Here is a 19,297-nt window from a genome sequence, read left to right as displayed (position 1 = left end):
CTGTTCTGTGGGTGTTCATTTTTAGCCACAACAAAGGCCACATTGTGGTCTGAACTAACGATGTGAACCATGTTTTTAGCTCAGCAGACTGCCTTTTGCTCTGGGATTTCAAACTGAGACAGTTGTTCATGTCTTGTGGCTTGTGACGGTTAAGAGGGATGAGGAGAGATGAGGAACCAGCAGTCCACCACTATAAAACAGGCAATAAAACAGATTTTTCAAAATTTGGGACTCACCATAACCACGTGAGGTTGCTCAGCACACAGGCAGAACTGTGCACCCACCCATATTAGGCTGATCAGTCCAGTAGTTCGAGAGATTATCCGCGGACAGACAGATGCACACACACACACAACTGATCCCACGATCCCCTGTGGAAAAGTGGAGTGGCAACAGCTTTTCTTAAATTCAACTTATATAACATGTTTTGAAATGCGCAGCCTTCAACAGATGCAGCCCTTGAACTGGTACATCACAGCTATGGTTGTTGTTCCATTTGTCCTGCGACCCTCCATGAGGAGGTATTATGTCCATATAGAGATCGGTACCATTATATTTGTTGGTGTTGTCTGTTTTCCTGCCACTTTCTCCCTCAGCAAACAGAGATCCACCTACAGCAATTTTTACAAAAGACATAAACTTCACAGCCCTATTAAACAGGTTATTACTATTCCTGTCCTTTCACACAGACTTTTACTGTGTTTTTGATCAATGGCTGGAGCGTGGCAGTAATGGAGCTGGGGCAGCGGCTTTCATTTTTTACTGGGGACACCCACTCACTATAAATTGCATGCAGTCATGGCCCCGTGAGATGCATCAGATAAAAGCATCCACCAAATGGAATAATAGATTAACTTTTTCTTTCAACAGCTCCTATTCCTGTTTGTTTGATTTGGCTTTATCGCAACTATTTATGCAGTCTATATTGTGCAGTGTGTTTGTGTTGGCGTAGGTGCAGCCTGCCTTATCTTCCTGCTGCAAACACAGTTTAAGCATTTAATTCAAAAGCAAAAACATCGCATATGTTTCTTTTACAGCCAGAACCACTACATCATAAGTATGAGAAGTTACTAGTGACTTTAGTGGAGGAAAAATATGCCCCAAATACAACTAAATATTGTAGAAAATAAAGGTTTTAAAACGGTTTTCTGAAAAACTGTTAAAAAACGGCAATCATTTATTATAAGTGGTGCTGTCAAGGGAGTAAAATTGTGCTTATTGATTAAAAATAAACTTGTTAGAGCAGGATGATTACTATAATCAGAGTAACTAGAGGGCACACAGAGAGTGCAAACCTCTGGCTGAAGTGTTCAACACCCTGCTACATTCTAAAGCCTCATTTTTATCCCGTAAACTTTTAAGTCAGATTGATTTGTTGGCCTTGCAAACAACCTCAGGATGTAAAAAAAAAAAAATTCCAATCTTTAATCTCCACTCACTTCAGCGTTATGATTAAAACATGAAATTCTTCTAATGGCAGAAACACCCGAACTAGATCACATCTAAACTGTAATCAATCATTGTTTGGAACGTTTGTTTCTTTGACAAATGGATTGTCATAAATTAAGTATGTATGGGAGAATTTTTCCCACTTCCCATTCCTCGTTGTGCTCTGCCAGGCTCAGAGCGTGCTGTCATTTCACCAGGCTGACTAAGCAAGAAAGTATTAAACTGCTGCTGTAGGCACTTCAATACTTTCTACCTCTTCACTTCAAAATGTTGGGTTTTTGAGGAAGTGCAAAAACAGTGTTTGATTTGATCTTGCTTTTTCCAAACAAAACTTTTTCCTTAATTTTCCCAACAAAGTACCACAGTCGTAATCCTAAATTTTAGAAGAAGCATGAAGTAACATTTTCATATTACAAGAACAATGTAAGATTTTTGAATTGGTATGTTTTCTCATAAACTGATGCTCCAGGATGACTCTACAACATATAGCCATTAATTCAGCATGTGTCATCATATTGCAAATGAGAATTACGTTTTTGATTCAGTCAGTCTGTCCATGGTGGACGGTGAATCCTTTCAGTAATGGCATTTGTGTGTTTTTTTAGCAGAATCTCTCAACAGCTATTGAATGGACTGACCCCAAATTTGGTGCAGATCCCCCGGGATAAATTTTAGTAACTTTGGTGACCACTTTTCACCTCATTCTGTCAATATTTGACTTTCTCCAACACTGCAGTAAAAATGAGGGTACAAGCATCTTTTCTGAGAAATGTTATGAGCTAAGTCTGCAGCGATTCTCTTTTTGGCCTTGAGGAAGCGTGGAGTGTTTTTTAGTGGTTGCTTATTGGGGATGGGTCGTGATTTTGGAAAGTTCAAATATTCGTTAAATTATGAAATTTTTTTGTTTTGTTTTAAGAAATACATTTTCATTGATTCAGGGTGCTGAGATGAAGCCAGGTCTCTGTAGATGTTGGAATAAACAGTCTCAGTTTTCGTTGTTTTGGCAGCCTTAGTAATATTTAGTTTTTTAGTTCACTGTGACTATCTAACAATATGTTTGCTTGAAATGCACATCCCTATCACTCATTGCTGCCTAAGAATTGTTTTAATCTCTCAACACCTGAGTTTCATTTTGCCAAACTAAGGAATTTCAGTCTCACAAAATGAAGTTGGATGCTGTTCTCTGAGGTGATTTAGGTTGAAAAATGTCTTCGTAACTCATCCTTGAGGTTTCATTCTCTGTCTTTTGCCTGCCTTTTTTTATCTCCCTGTAGGCCCAGACATATTCATCTTCCTGTATCCTTTCTCCCACATGTCCTCATCCTCCTTTGCCTGCAGACTATATTATGATTAAACTGATCAAACCAGTCTCCCCGTGAAAACTGACTCTCCTATCATTAGCATCTCATACTTTGTCACACAGCTATAATCACATTCTACTATAGACAGAGATATGTTTTTTTCTTTCCTATTATATATGCCTGCTGTCTATAATTACTTTTACTACCTAATCTGCATTAGTAATTTGCATTTTTGATGAGCAGGTAGTATTCAGACATCACCCACGCTGTTCCCTGTAATATATGACATAAGCTGGATTAATTACATAATGTGTAAATAGAGGTTTGTTTTTGGAAATGCACCTCGGTCACATTGGTAAACTGATATCTGTGTGCACCCAGACTTGTTTAGCCAAGCTTAGCACAAAACTGGAAGCAGAGAAAACTACAAGGCTTTGTCAGAAGTAAAAAACTAAACACTTCACCAAGCTGTCAACTTTCATTGCTACTAGCTGTCCATCCAGGAGTCAACGAGGCTTTGTCCAACAGTTGCTGCTCAATACACATATAACTGATCCGCCTACTCTGTCATTTTTAAGAGAGCAAGACACCCTGGGCCGATGCTGCACCAATACTTAGGCTGTACCTACATGTTCAGCCTGCTCTTACAGTGTGTATTTCACAATAGGTATGTAACTTTCTCTCTCTATTCTTCTGTTCCTGTTCTCCAATGAATCCAGGCGTTGAGTGCATCGTGGTTTTACCTGAACCAAGAAGTCCTGTCTTTGGCACCTGCGTCTTCCTCTTCTCCTTCCTCATTCCTGTGGCTATCATCAGCATCTGCTACAGTCTGATGGTCAAGCGTCTGCGCAGTGTTCGCATCCTGTCTGGCTCCAAAGAAAAAGACCGTAACCTGCGGCGCATCACCAGGATGGTCCTGGTGGTGGTGGCAGCCTTTGTCGTCTGTTGGACCCCCATTCAGATCATGGTCCTGGCTCAGTCGCTGGGCTTCAATCTGAGCAGCTTGTTCACGCTGGTATTGATGCACTTCTGCATCGCCCTGAGCTACGTCAACAGCAGCTTGAACCCTGTGCTGTATGCCTTCCTGGATGAGAACTTCAAGCGCTGCTTTCGCGAGTTCTGCAACCCGTCGCCATTCCGTCTTGATACCCAACAGTCGGGCAGGATGAGGAGCATCGCTAGAGAGGTGGCAGCAGCCTACAGCTGCAAGGCTGGAGATGGCGGGGGGCCCGGGGGAGGGACGCCTAATCCAGCATGACTAGGCGTGGAGCTCCCTTTGGTGGGGGTAGACCCCCCACAGAGGGGAGAGAACCAGGGGACAGGGACCTCCAACACAGAATTGACTCAGATTACAGCTCTCTAGCGGCACGAGCCCCCCCGTCCCCCAACTAGAAGACTCGCCTGGGGTGGGGGGGAGGGAGATGAGGAGGATGGGGTTGAAAGGAAAAGAATTTAGGATTAAGGACGCTTATATGGGTTGCTGTATTGAAAGCTTGGGTGGGAAGGGTGGTGGACATATGGGTGGGAGGTGACAGGTGTGGGAGTGACTCAAACCATTGTGGATCCAGGATCTTGGAATGACTGTAGCCCTAAAGTCACTGAGGTGGTAAAATAGCTACATACTTTAAACCTCAGTAAGACTTGCTCAAGTATTGAGTTATATTAAGGTGGATGCAAACACAAGACGAACACAAGATGAAGAAGGAGGTGACAGCATTATCTGGCATTTAATGCAGCTCCAAAACAACAGCCTCACTAACAGAAACTGAATCTGCCAAGTAAGGCTGGTCTCCAGCTGCTGCATCTTTAGTACGATGCCTGACTCTGTACTTGGGTATGATAAGGAGCTGGGGCTAGACATTTGGAGAGAGCATAAAAACAGCACAAGATTTATAGAAAGAGCTGCAGATACCAAAATCTCTGAAGTCACCACACACTGCTTTGGTGCTTGTAGAAGGAATATAAACAACATTGGAAGGATCACAAACTGAAGACTTGCCAAGGAAGAGCAATGCTTTCTGGAAGTGTGAAATGAAGAATGAACACTTTGACTACCGTTTATTATATCGTTGTCAATTGATGTTTCAGACTAAAGAACATTATGTCATAAGTGGTGGGAGGTGGTGGACAAAACGCCCTGTACCCCACACTGATCGCAGATGGGGGCTTTATAGTGATGATTTCTCTAAATATGGATCTACATAATGGAAATATGCTGCTGAGCCCATATTAGGACTTCAATATCACATTACACTTTGTGCACCCATTTAAGACTGTAGACAGACAGTTGGATGTAATACCTGCAAACCATAGCTGGCATTAGGTAAAGAACAATGTGCAACAAGCTACTCTACTGAGTCTGCGGGCCCAGAATGGGTCACATGAATGTTATTTCTCATAGGAGCAACATTTCTCAATGTGTCCGGAAACAAAAGAAGTCTGAGAAATCCTGCCCTTGAACAAGTTTCTTAGAGTTTTTGTGATTTTTGAGAACTTTCTATGATCACCTGTGGGGTGGAAAATTAGAGTTTGGGGTGGGGGGTAAACTGATGCGATTGTAACCTGAAAAAACAGCAATTGCCAAGACTAGCAGAGGTATTAATCAATTTCTTCTTCTGCTTGCTGTGTTTTAAGACACAAAATGAATGACAGTGCCTGTCCGTGGTGGGTCCACACATGAAATGTCAGTAAGTAAGTATGTCAAATTTGCAGCTAGGGCTTGAAAAGTTTTGCCATAAAAATCTTTTCACGTGACCTGGGTGAAAAAAAATGCATTCGTAAAAGCTGTTTCAAATGTTAGTTTCAAGCACTTAGGAAACATTTAATGCCTTACAGTACAATACAGCTGAAATGCATAGTTTGTCAGATAAGAATTAATTGATTGTTGGTAATTAATTTGTTCATCTTGATTGGAAGAAGGACTGAAAAAGAATCCTCATATTTTGAAACATGCTGACCAGATTTAAAACACACCTGTGATTGTGCCATTGAAACAGACATGTCTTGTGCAATCTGTTTGAAAAGTAATACCCACATATGATAGCAAAGTCACACAGTCTGCCTTGTACCTGTTAAAATGACCCCTCAAAGACATTCACAGAGCTACGGTTGATCAGTAGATCAACATTGCTACAGTTGATTGAAAAATAAAAAAAAACACGAATGCTACTACTAATTAATGATGATGAGTTAGGCTGCCTTTTAAATTCAAATTTCATCAAGTCTGATTACTGCTTATTAACTCTTGCTCTTAATGACTGATTCTTTTGCATATTGTCTTTAGTGCAAACCAAAACAGGTTTAAGGAGCATATTTTGGAGTACTTTTTCATAAGTTATGAGGTCTTTTGTGATTTGGTGTTCTGATTAAAAGATGAAATAAACAAAAATAGGAATATTCTCCATTTTGCCAAGTACAAGATAAGTGTTTGAACTTCATGCTGTGATATTGTGGGGCATTATGATAATGAATGGAGTCAAAAACCCTGCTGCAGAAAAAATATCACCTTCCTCATTGTGTGAAATTCCCTCGCTGCAGTGAATACAATTTTCTGTATCATTGTTGTCTTTTGCAAAACATTTTGCAAAGCTACCTCTGGCCCGCCATACTGTAAACACTGCACATGAGCATTGTAACTGGTGATGTGGGCTGAGTTTGCTTTCAGGAAAGTTCGCTTTCGGGGAAGTTGAATTGTAAGGCTCATTTTTAAGGAAGGTCTGGTTCTTATCTATTTGTGTGTAGCCCTAACAGTCTGATAGGGACTCACCTAACTGATGTGATCAGATCACCCTCCGGTAAATGATAAGGTGTGGAGTTACAGGTTAAAAGAAAGGTCACAATCTGTTTCATTCAAGCTACTAAATTTGACCCACTATGGGAATGACAGGAAGCAAAAAATAACATATTTCTGGAAAGCAATTAGGTGGGAGAAGAATACCATCTGACACATCCTGTTTAAATACCGTTTGTGGTTGAATTCCCCATGACGTCTACCATGGTAATTAGACATTTCAGATAAAAGCCAAGTGTACGTGACAGTGGGAATATGATCACAGACGTTTTGAAAAAGATACAATGGGTGTGCTGTTTTTCCCAGTTCTGTAGCTGCCGTCAGGTTTGGGAAATCAAAGGTGAAACTGATTGGGTATGGGGTCGAAACTGGGTTTGGGAATGTCGGCGGGGGACTCTGGGTTTGAGGTATTTTGAGGTTGGGACACTGACATTGGGGCAGGGTTGGGTACGGGTGTTACCAGTGAGTCGTTTTGACTCCCAGCACCACAGTGGCAAAGCAGGAGCAAGGGGTCACAGAACTCTGACCCCACTCCAAGGGACAAAGGGGCTCTCTCTCTTCTTAGTGTCTTAAAGTGGAAACCAACCCTGAAACAGAAACCACATCAGTTATTCTCCTTTTCCTGGAGTGTTTAGAAGTTATACTGACAACATTAAAATATATTCACAGTACAATAGATGTATAATTTTAAACTTTCAACATCTCCTGGGACACTTGCTTCACAAAAATTGGCAAATATCAAAACAAGATGATGAAATTAGAATCATTTCATTCAAAATGTAGTGCGATTTACTCCTGTTCTTAACCAGAAAGTCTAAAAATGACAATAGTCATATTGTGATAATAAAAATTATAACAGGTCCTCCCTGAACATTTGCAGGTAATTATTTTTTTAAATGTATTTACAGATTTTTTTTCCTATCACTGCGCATTCCACGTGACTTTTATACTCTTAAATAAGTTAAAATATTGAAAGGCAAGCAGAATAATTTACAAGTAGAATGTTTATAACTTTTATTTATAATGAATTGTTATTTCTTATTATTCTTATTTTACATTGATAAATCAGTTTTTGTCATCAGAACTAAAATAAAATAAGCTTCCCATTAATAACCAATGGAGCTCAGTCCAGAAAGACTATTTGAATGCACCCACTGGTCCTATGAGGCCGTCCAGGCTTGAAGAATGACCATGTGGAATTTGTTTTAGGGTTTGGTATCCCCTTTAGTTTTATCTTTGTGTATCTTTATATAAAATAGATTGGTTTGAGTGGTTAAGGTGTCTGTATTTTGAATTCAAAACATATCTGTGTTTTTCCTTTTTTTTCCCATTAGCACTGTGAGTGTCAGGGCAGCAAGTTGCTGTCAGGAAAGTTTATGGTTTGCTGTCAAGTGTATTGTTTTTAAGTTATGTTTATTAGCTGCAGCTACTTGTTGCAGCACATATAAATCTTTTTATTCATCTTTTTAGTTTTGTCTATTTTTTGTTTGAGAGGAACAATTCTATGAACTTACATTGCCTTAAATATCAAGTGAAGTCTGTTACTGAAGCTCGCTCTCTGGCTGGATAAAATGTGTTCTAGTTTTACTGGTGCTTTGCTGTTAGTTTACACTAGTCTAGACCTGTATTCATATAGCCACTGAGGACACGAGTCATCAGGCCAGAGAAAAGTTTAATTTTGAGTTTGTAGCCTTGTAGTTTGAGTTTGTGTTAAAATACTCTCTGTTGGTGTTATATTCCTGTCACCACAATCCTTTTATTTGTGGCACACCAAATCCAAAATGTGTAGATGTGAAGCATGGATTACACCGTGACCACGGAAAACACTCCTTTCTCATTGACAGTCCAACCTCGGCTCTAAATCAGCTCTTTCGACAGTTGCCACTTGCCAACAGTCAACTCTCATGAGTGGAATATACCTGACAATGGGTCACACTAACTCTACTTTCAAACACTTGATCATGCTTTTAACACAGCTTTTCTTTTTGCCCATGGAAATTTGCCATTGTGTGATCAAAATAAGAGTCAGTGGTGTGCATTATCACTTATTTAATCATGTGCATCTGGGAGTCCTTTGCTTCTGTGCAATATTACAGTGTGATTACCTCTAATAACGTGGGGATTTCAGCTGCATCTACAGTGAGGTGAGCGCACCTTAGCACCTTGTGAATTTAAATGATACTAAGAGAATAAACAATGTTTTTATCAGAAGCAGTGACTAACATAGGTCAAGTGGCTGGGGAAGCACTCGCTCCATCCACAGATATTACATTCTACCATTTCATTTTTGCTACTGGATCTTACAGTATTGATCTAACTTCATCCTGTAGGTCACATAAGATATTTAACTCCACTGCAAGCTTTAATCTATAAAGTCCAGTCTAGCCCTTTCTGAAGTCTCCCAAAGCCAATTATTCACTTGCTGTCATCCTGGAAGTGACAGCATACAAAGCCTTGTTCTGCCATCTTTTCAAGTAAGCTGCACAGTAGATGATTTACTGTTTTCATTCATCTAAAAATCTGTTTGAACTGTTTGTACACTCAACTGGATCAACACACACTCATCAGTTTTGATTGTCGGATTTCATCTAAAATATCAATTTCAATCATTTTAAGAGAATCGAAAATGATAATCTCCCAGATAACTTATTTTATGCTATGGTCATGGATGAAACAATTTGTTTTACATTGCTATTAAACTGACCCTGGTGAAACTAATCTAAAACTGATCACAAAACCTTTAACTTTATTTAGGTTAGCATGCGCTGAGCGGGACAATACACTTGAAAGTGTTCTCATGTAGAACACACTGGACTCTGTTTTGCCTTCAAATGGTGCATTGTTTTCTTATGACAAGATTCGCCAACACATGTTCACTTTCAAAAGTGTCCAACAGTACTCGCAAATCTCCAAAGCTCCTTCGAGCTCAAGTCATCATCAGCAGGCTGGGGGTGAAGTTGGGGGTTTTGGAGGGAGAGAATATGTAGCCTGGCTTTGTGATGCTTGTCTTTACCAGGCATTTTGCCACAAATTCTTAAAAAAAATGTTTTAATATCAGCTCCATAGTTATTAGCACTGAGTGTGACTGGAGCTCTACATATTTTGGATACCTCTGCATCCTTAATGATCAAGTCGGGCTCTTCTTGTTCTGATATGGTTTTATGAATACCGGTCGTCTTTTTGTACAACCTAGACTTTGTGTTGGAAAAATGGCCGAAGTATCAAGGACACTGTCTTCGACATGATTCACCCTTATGAAGGCGTGCTATAACACAGCTGTGAGACTCTTTGTGCTTAACTGTCACTGTTATAATTGAAGACAATATTTTATATTACTGTTTGGTGTTTTTTGTAGCACAAAACTACATAAAGAGGACTCCAAGAGTGAGAAGTCCTTCTGTTTAACAATGCAGAGTGATCATCTGTTAGCTCCATATTAACATTTTGTTCAAATAGTACACTTATTTAGAAGTATAAAACATGGTTCTAATAATCATTTAACGTATGACCTCCTTCTCTTGTTATTCTTGGTGTTTAGATAAAAACTATTTCTCGCCAGTCGTAATGGTATGTATTGTTACCTCCTTGCATTTGAATGCTGGGAGATTCTTTTCATTCGTTTACATTTTACAGACCACATGAATGTCAAATGAAAAATCTGTTGAAAATCCAAATCTAGAAGAAAAAAAAAACATACAATGTTGATGTTGTTGCTTTTACTATTATTGCTATCAAAAGAGGAAAAACAGTGTTGCATTAGTGTTTTTTTGCTGTGCGGAAGACTGTCTGGTATGTATCAATGTATTAGCCTATCTGTGGACCGCATTTTGCTCACTGCCTGAGTCATGGAATGAAACAGTTCTTCAAAAATGAAAGAGTCATTGTTGTCAAGGCCCCCATCTCTAAAACCTTGTCTCACTTCTTCAACCACAAATCCACCCACACATTATGGCTTTGATCACAAAACGTGTCAGTTTATATACTTCTTATCTCACTTTGGGGGGATCATGTCAGACCATTAGCCAAATGCTGAAATGATATATAATTATATCGATTATTAACCACATGATCAAGTATCTAAATATATCACAATTACTAATGGGATTTCAGTGCTGGTGTGATCTGTTGGGATCGGAAGACAGAGCTGTTTGTATCACATGACTCTGGCTGTAGCTACATAAACTTGTTCCTGTTCTGCAGATAACAGACTGAACTACCATGCTAGCTGGCTTGTTGTCATTGCATAGAGACTTTTTGCTGATGCTTGAATTTTGAATTGTATATTTTTCTCTGCTATGAAATGAATAAATAAATGATGGCCATCTATGACTCAGGCTTTTATTGTTTTGGCTGTCGGGTTGGTTTCTTAATGATCAGTCAGCTCATTCTGTACGAAACACAAAGCACTTAATTTTTAGATAAAAAGTATGACCAAATATGCCTTTGCTATGCAATAAGAGTGGTCAGTCTTTATATATATATATATATATATATATATAATTATTAATATAAGTTTTGGTGTAAGAAAAACATGATAAAAGAATCTAATTTTACAATTTGTTAGTAACAATCTTCTTTGTATAGAATAAAACTGAAGATAAAAGGTAAATGTCTGAGAAGCTTGATTGGACAAAAATTCTCCAAACACTATAGTTTGCCATTAACCTGAATTTAGCCAGTTTGCTGGCTAGCTTGCTCACTCCCTAAATTAGTTAGCTGTTGTTAGAATGTTACTCAATATAATTTTAGTGTCACTTTTGGTCTCCTACTTCAAAGCCCAGCGTTTGATCCATTCACAAACAGCCACATATAATTCATCTATCTCTCATCATCTCTATTAGGATATTTACACATGCGACTTTCCTACTGCGACATGTCAAAAAGACACATCTACACATCTTGGCCTTTCAAAAACGACATTTCCACAGTCACTCACCAATTCAGATGTCTACTTGTGTTTTAGTAGATAATGTATATGTATAATAATGTATAAGCATCATCATTTCACATAGTGTGGACAAGGACATATCTACACATTACACTCATTTCATTTCAGCAAACCAGACCAAGTAGCCTTTATCTCGTGTGATAACCATTTTATCCAGCCACAAATTATCGAGTAAGAAACGTTTACATTTATATTGCTCAGTTATTCCATCGCCATTTCCTTGTTATTAATTGTTAAGATGGGGCTTTCAGAACCATATCAAAGTAGACTGACAGCTTCAAAGAATGAATAGCTAACTGAACAAAGAGGAGGAGGAGGCCTGTTACTGACCACCATAATAGAGACACATCAGACATCAATCTTGAGTCACAAAAAGAGTCCTTGGCATGTATATCTCCTTTAGAAAGAGTCCTAATCTTTCTACAATGCTGTCAGTATGTTTTGATTTAAAGTCAATAATTTGCTGCTGCCGCTGCCTTCAGTGGTGCCCCAGAGCGCCATGGAAACAGCATGTTTGACAATTGTTTTGTACTCTGAAACTATGTTGACCCAACATTAAAAATGAACTGACACAAAACTCAGCATTACTTCTATTCAATTTCTGTCAATTTAAAATGAAAGTGTCTTTGTAATCAGAGTTTCATGTGTGTAAACATTCTAATTTTCAGGCAGAGTACAATTTCAGAGTCAGAACAAAAGCACAGCAGTGGCTCAGTGAGCATGCAGGCTTTGTGAAACATCTGTGTCACAAAGCTGTCTCCACTTCTGCAGTTATACCTCTTTGCGAAGGGTAATCAGAACATTTGTTTTTCTTCTTCTTTGATCCCTGTAGGCATCAAGTTTACCACTGGAAAGACTTCATAGCAACAAATAAAGAGAGTGTTTTCATCCTAACATACCAGCCTAGTGTGAAATGGTCATGAAATGTAATCTATGAATTCATGCCCATGGACACCAATTTCTCTTTTTTTTTTTTTTGTCCCTGAGCATGAATTTCAAACCAATGTATTACTAAGGGATTACCTTTTTGTGTTTGCATCACCTCTTTTTTCCTGTCAGTGGGACTTCTATAGGACCTGGGGGCACAGAAGCTGCTGTTACTTCTCATTTCATATTCCTTTTTAAACATTTATCAACATTTAACCACCAGATTTTGTCCTTGTTTTCCTCTCAGCGCCAGTCCTGCTGGTCAAAAACATGTGTTTGTTAAGTCAACATTACAACCAGTTATTGCTGACCCTCCATTTTAATTCATTTCTCCTTCTTTAGTTAGTTTAGTTATTAGTTTTTAATAGTGGAAGCGGCTGGACTCTTTCTATGGAGGCGAAGACGCTCCGCTTTTCCTTGACAGCTCAACAACACAGCAGACTACCATTAAGGCCATCAGTCAGAAATTTTGCACGATGGGCATCTAAATGGGATGAAGATGGGGTTATCAAGCTGAATTTTATACTTCACATCCCTCATTCACTTGTCGCTTTCATAGATATCATCAAACTGGACTTTGACTGGAATTAATTGCATCCAGCCTCCACCATTACGTTGTTTATCCACGTCACATTTAATGTTCGCTCTTGTCACATTCATAGATTTTATAGACCTATACACCTCATTTGTTTATGCATTGTACAGTCTATATTTCCTTTGCACAATCAATATTTCATTTCAAGATTTTAATTTTGATAAGCTTACTATTCCACTCTGCAAATTAATTTGAAATATTCAATTAATTTTGATATTGGGATACTATTTTTATTTCATTTTATAAGGTGGGTCTTCAAAGTGCTCTCTGAAACTGGAACTGGGATGCCTTGTGTCCATTAGATTAAAAAATGTAAACGTTGTCATAGAGCTAAACCAAATACATCATGAGAAAGGTCTTGACCTGGTGAGTAATACTAACCAGTGAACCTTGACCTCAGTGCCTGTTTGAAGGCTTGTATTTCAGCATTATCATGGGTTACACACATGGGACTAGCTGTTACAGAGAGATCTAGTCAAAAACTACAATTCCCTAGAGCTTCACCATGCATTTAGACACAAATCAGCACCACAGTTGTAGTTCTCAGTTCAGGCTTGCTAATAGGGTCATAAAACGTTATATATACTGACTTTATCACATATCTAGTATACCTGTACCAGTAATTGCACTGGACGTAGATGATCTATGTTGAGAAAAATTAGATTCATTAGGTTCAGATATTTAAGCTAGTGTTCTAGAAATTTATATTTTGGATTGGCAGTTCTTACAGTTTACAAAGTAGGGTTTTAAAAAGATTGATCTATTAATATATCAAATATCTAGTACAGCCAAATTAGTAATAACATCATGGTCAATGTTAAAGAGCAACTTGCAGGTTAATGTTTTTGGACATTCTTTATTTTTGGACAATTTAAATGGTAATGCAGGATTTAATATGTTTTAGAAGACATAAGAGGAGAAAGTGGCCTTTTTCTACAAAGTTGTTGTTGACTTATCAAACACACGTACTGACAGGGCAGTGGACCCTCCAGACTACCGTGGACTGATAAAATAAAGAGAGGAAAACAAGGATAAAATCTTGTTGTTAAATGTTGAGTAATGAAGCTGTTATAGTTAAAAATACAAAATGAGAAATAACAGCACAGCTTCCCAAGTCCTACTGATCCCATAGAAATACAGAAGTTTGAAATTCGTGCTCAGGGACACGAAAAAAGAGGCTATTTCTCAAACTTCTGTGAGACTGGGTTGGACATAGAGTATCTGCAGATGCACTCTACACCTAAGGTCTAGAGCCACCTCCAGTCATTTCAAATCAGGGGACGGCAGCAGAGGGGAAGCAGTTTCCATCATGGCGGTAGGGCTAAGAAGCATTTGGTGTCCACAGACTTTGTGTACAGACTTTGCTCTGCTGCCCAAAGTTCACCATGTTGAGCTTTGGGCAGAGCTCAAAGAAAGTTGCAAGCTTGCACAGCTACTATTGTGGAAAATGAGTGGCATTTGATTGGAATTGCAAGCCAGTTGTACCAACACAGGGTTGAACTGATGTGATGTTACACACTCCTGTGCAGTAGATATCAATATGTATCTTCAAGTTGTTTGCGATCTGCTATTTAAGATAAAAAATGAAAAAGAATGTGCTGGAATATCTTCTGCCACAGTATAAAAATGACTCAGTGAATCAGTGATGGAATGGTGTTTGCACAGCACATACCCAGCACTGGGCTGAGGGATTTGCCGGACACCTACCTAAATATAGACACAGACACGCACCAGTGCACAGATTGCAGAGCAATACCGCAGGCAATCGTGTCGAGTGTTTCATGTAGTCTGTGGTGTTAACTGCACAAAAGTGACTTTTGTTGAGGTACGTCCTCCTCCCAGCCGACAAAATGGGAGCAAGTCTGGCGAGAAGCAGGAACAACTCAACAAATGCTCCTTCACAAGATTCATGTGGGAGGTCAGTAGATGGATGAGTATAGTTAACACACCAGTACGTGACTGGGCACATGTAGCTACTAAAATGAATACATTTAGGAGTTAGAGGGAGAAGATATAAGATTTTTACACCAGCAGGTTCAGCACAACAGTCATATTCAGATCCTTTAAGTGTCAATATTCAATATAGATATATTAGAAGTTACAGTATACCCACTTATCAAGACACCACTACATCAAGTATTAATTTTATAGGGGCAGAATAATGTGCGTGCTTCCTTGGAGGACACAGTGTGAAAAGAGTTTTTCATAAACATCAATTTGACCTTTTCATATAGTTTGTTCAAAGTTCCTAGAAATGCGTTTCAAAGTAACTGTAAAAGGTTAAAGCAATTTCCCTATGTTGTCCTTTCAGCTCTGAAGAGCATCCGTTCTCAGCCCTCACATGTATTTACAGTAGCTGTACTGTAGACAGCTGCTTTCTGTGTGATTTGTGTCTCCTGTACGTTGTTTCTGAATCACAGCGGACAGTCTAAAAATGGCGTCGTCATTTGGTAGATGATAACCCCTTTAATGACCCTGTGACGATTGTTCCAGCGCTATTTAAGACAACCTTTACACTTTTAGGACCTGAAATGCTCACTATATTATACGCTCTGTCCAATAGTTTTTAGTTCTTTTGGGTGCAGTACATTGGACAATAGTCAGGCCCTGCTATGGTATGCCCTTTCTTTTAAAATACATTTTTATAAAACAACCAAATAGTTTTAACTCTAACTGGCATTTTCTTGTTTCAATTAATCCAAATAGTTCCACTTTAGTGGACAGTAAATGATTATTTATAGGGAAATGCAGTCCATTATCTTACAGGATAAGGATAAGAATATTCTACAGTAAGTTTTAGTACGGTCAACAAAGCCAATGAAGAGTCTAAGATTGTACAATGTTATCTTGGTGGTAGACATAAGATGGGATGTTTGATTCTTCCTTTAATGACAGGAATGACACTGTAGATTGATTGGAAAGTATTTATTCCCTTTGTATACTTTGCAAATTTGGCCGGTTTTGCCAGGTTTGTTTTTCTATCATGTAGGATCAATTCATTGTTTGTTTTAGTCTTTTCATGAGACTTACTGGCGGAGAAAAATAAAGAATGTCACCTAACCTGCACTTTCTTTACCTAAACTGCAGAGAGAACTAAGCTTTCATCTGAAGCTGGCTTTAGTTTAGAGCGAGGTCTTCATTCCTAATTTCTCCTGTTTATACAGTCCCACGGGGGTTTTCATGTTCTCCCATTGTTTTACCAATCAAAGGCATTTATTTCTTATTCATTTTATTCAAATTGTTACTGGTGGTAACATTAATTCTTCTACATGATCTCTCTCTCTCTTGTCTTTCTGTCCTTTGTCTATTTCTGTCCATGGCCTTTTCTCTTCACTTTTATTTATTTAAATAGACCTTTATGACATACTAACTTGGATGACAAATGAGCACAAATAGCTAGGGTGAACAAAGACTTCTCCTTGTCCTCACTTTGCAAGGAAAAATCCTCACATCAGCCTCATCTGCCTCCCTCTATCTCCTCTCCACCCCTTTTATTACGTAAACCTCTCGCTACCTTTCATCCAAACTTTTCACACTTCCCCCACTCACAAATCTACCCACACAACAAACTTCTCTTGTCTATTCCCTTCCTCTTCTTCCCCCATTTTTTTTTCTTTCCTTGGATTGTTTTTGCCTGCTTCTTCTCCCTGCTAGAATAGTTTTTGTCTCCTCTTTTCACAAACCCTCTCTGTGCACTATGTCTCTCTCCAGCCCCCATTTACCTCCCACTCTGCTTTTCATCTACCTGTACCTGTGGATTTAATAGATGCTTTTATCCAAAGTGCCTGCTCTGAGCCCATACCTTATGAATATTGCAACTCTTCTTGAAATAGTCCATATATACTGTATAATATTTTGACTTTTTACCCAAACGTCCTCAAATGTTCTTCACTCATTTCCCACACAGCACGGCAGGATTTTTGTTTTTTTCTTGAAATACACTTGCAAGCTGTATGATTTGGCATTTGCAGAAGAAGTCCTCCAAATTAAACAATTAGTATACAAAATACATAATTTCTCAATGCTCTGAGGAAAGACACGTGAAAAAAAAAATAATTTTATGATGTGACAACCCTTTAGGTTAAGGTTTGGTTAGGTTTAGGCACAAAAATGACTTCTGGAAATAAGCACTTTGTTAAAGTGAGGGGGTACTTTGGGGTAAAATGACAACAACGTTAAGATTAGGGGAGCTTTGTCATCATGGTTACAGCAATAAACACTTGGTTAAGGTTAGGGAATACACAAAACTAAAATAACTAAAATGAAAATGGGAAATGAATAGCCATCTCCTGTGTTAAAGTCTGATGTTTTAATGACCTATTCGTCCTCCCCAGCCTAGTGTCAGCATGGTCGCTTTATAAAAACATCACCTGGCTTCCTCCTTTGCTCCCATCATATTTTCTACGCCTGTAAAACGACTTGAAAATAAAGACACTGTACTGTACAACATATGGAGGCACTTACTGGAATGAGTGATACTATCATTCTAAGTGAAAGGAAAGTCTGGTTTCATGTTGTATTTGTTAACAATGATGAAAAAAAAAGCTTCAATCTTTCTACTGAGAAACAGATTTGACTCCGGGTTCCCTGACTGATGATTTTAATCATCAGCTTTAGGGGGCAGAATGAAAGAAGAGCAACAGAGGCACTCTCAGCAGCAATGTTTGAAAAATGAGCAATGAAACTGCAACAAAGCAGAACAAAAGAACATGCTGCAGCTCATTGTGGGGTAGAAAACAGATAGCAGTTTTTATTCATTTTCCAAAATCATGTTTTTTGTGTTTAATGCACATCCACTGACCGAGACCAACCACTGTTGGCATTCTATGCATGTCTCTGCTGAACCCCTGAATCACATTTTGTTGCATTAATAAGTACAAAATGAAGTAACCTAATTGAGTCTATGCAAGGAATTAACCAAACTGTGTTTAAAACAGGCCAGGGGCTGTTGGATGACCCCCGTTGACCCCTCAGATTTACTTGAGAGCCAGTTTAAAGAGGGTTTGCTTACAAGAACCAATAAGCATCATGAGGGCAGAAAAATAAGCCGGATAAATTGAAAAACCCAGAAGCTTGACACATTGATGCCTATTTAAGCTGTTCAGGCTAAAGTGTTACACAGGTTAACGTGTTAACACTTCACACTTTACGGAGGTTTTCTGCTATATTATCATCCCACTGACTGATAGTTGTTGACTGAGTCCATCTGCTGTTGGTAGTACAGTGGGCAGGTAGTATTATCAAAGCTTATCTATGGAAACAGCTGGCTAAAGCTGCTTGCAGTCATGAGAGCAATGAGACTCAGACTGAGCCAATGTGAAGGCTGAAAGGTGCCGTTTGATCCTGTATAAACATAAAAGAAACTGAAGAGTAGCGTTCAACATCTAGAATTTGAATGACATTGAATAGCGTGAAGCATAGTCACAGCGTGTTCAATAATATACATTGTACACCCACACAGTATGCAGCTCCCATTGTAATTCCTCTCACATGCACACACACACTCGTTTGGGTTCTCCGCAGGGCCAATATGACCATCACTTTTATAAATGTCTGTCATCTCTCTGCTGATATGATGGAGGGAGAACATTTCCATGGTAACGTCTTGACCTTTAACCTCCATTGGAGGTCATGAACTCCCTAATTATTTTCCTTGCAAAACCATGACTGATAAATGTTGCCACATTGATCTGTGGTGATTAGCTGTATAGGTCAGCAGCGTATTTGCTACACCTACCATATTCTGACTGACTTTTGACCTTTATCAGATTGTAAGTGAAATTATACTTTAAAAAACAATACTATGCGGAATATTTGCACTTCACAGCAAATATGTGCACACAAGGAACTTTCCCTGAGAGAATTTACCGTTTAACGATTAACATTTATCATAACAGCTATTTATTGACTTTAAGATGATTTTTCTCAACCGTTCACTGGGAAGTATTGAACAAACTACATAGACTATACAGTACTAATTTAGTTATTTTATAATTTCATGGCAGTGGAAAAACCATGAAGTTGAAATACCTGAAGATGGTTTACATTGTTATCCAATCACCATGATAACAGAAAGACCACAATAAAATGAATGGGGCTGCGTGCAGTTGTTGCAAGATCAAACCACAAATGTGGTGGAATCTGTGGATGCTAATTAAAAGCAGCTGTCCTGGATTGTTCTGTGAAACAAGTCAACCAACAGCAGATTCGTCAACTCAGTCAACAGTGAAAATCATTACTGATCATATCAGTCATTGTTTAACCATTCACTTTTATTCTTCTTTGAC

General features: G+C 38.7%; 1 protein-coding gene across 1 annotated transcript in view; it reads left to right on the top strand.

Moving 5' to 3' along the window:
• The window catches only part of oprl1 (opiate receptor-like 1), an 81,609-nt gene extending 77,601 nt beyond the window's left edge, over positions 1-4,008 (top strand). Inside the window, exon 6 of the mRNA XM_070839401.1 lies at positions 3,470-4,008. Within this exon, the coding sequence (XP_070695502.1) occupies positions 3,470-4,008 (539 nt within the window). The remainder of the gene's footprint in view (positions 1-3,469) is intronic.
• Positions 4,009-19,297: the final 15,289 nt, after the last annotated feature.

Source organism: Pempheris klunzingeri, chromosome 11 (assembly GCF_042242105.1).
Source record: "Pempheris klunzingeri isolate RE-2024b chromosome 11, fPemKlu1.hap1, whole genome shotgun sequence".
NCBI lineage: Eukaryota > Metazoa > Chordata > Actinopteri > Acropomatiformes > Pempheridae > Pempheris > Pempheris klunzingeri.
The sequence above is the reverse complement of the archived record's forward strand: the minus strand, read 5'-3'. Positions and strand labels throughout refer to the sequence as shown.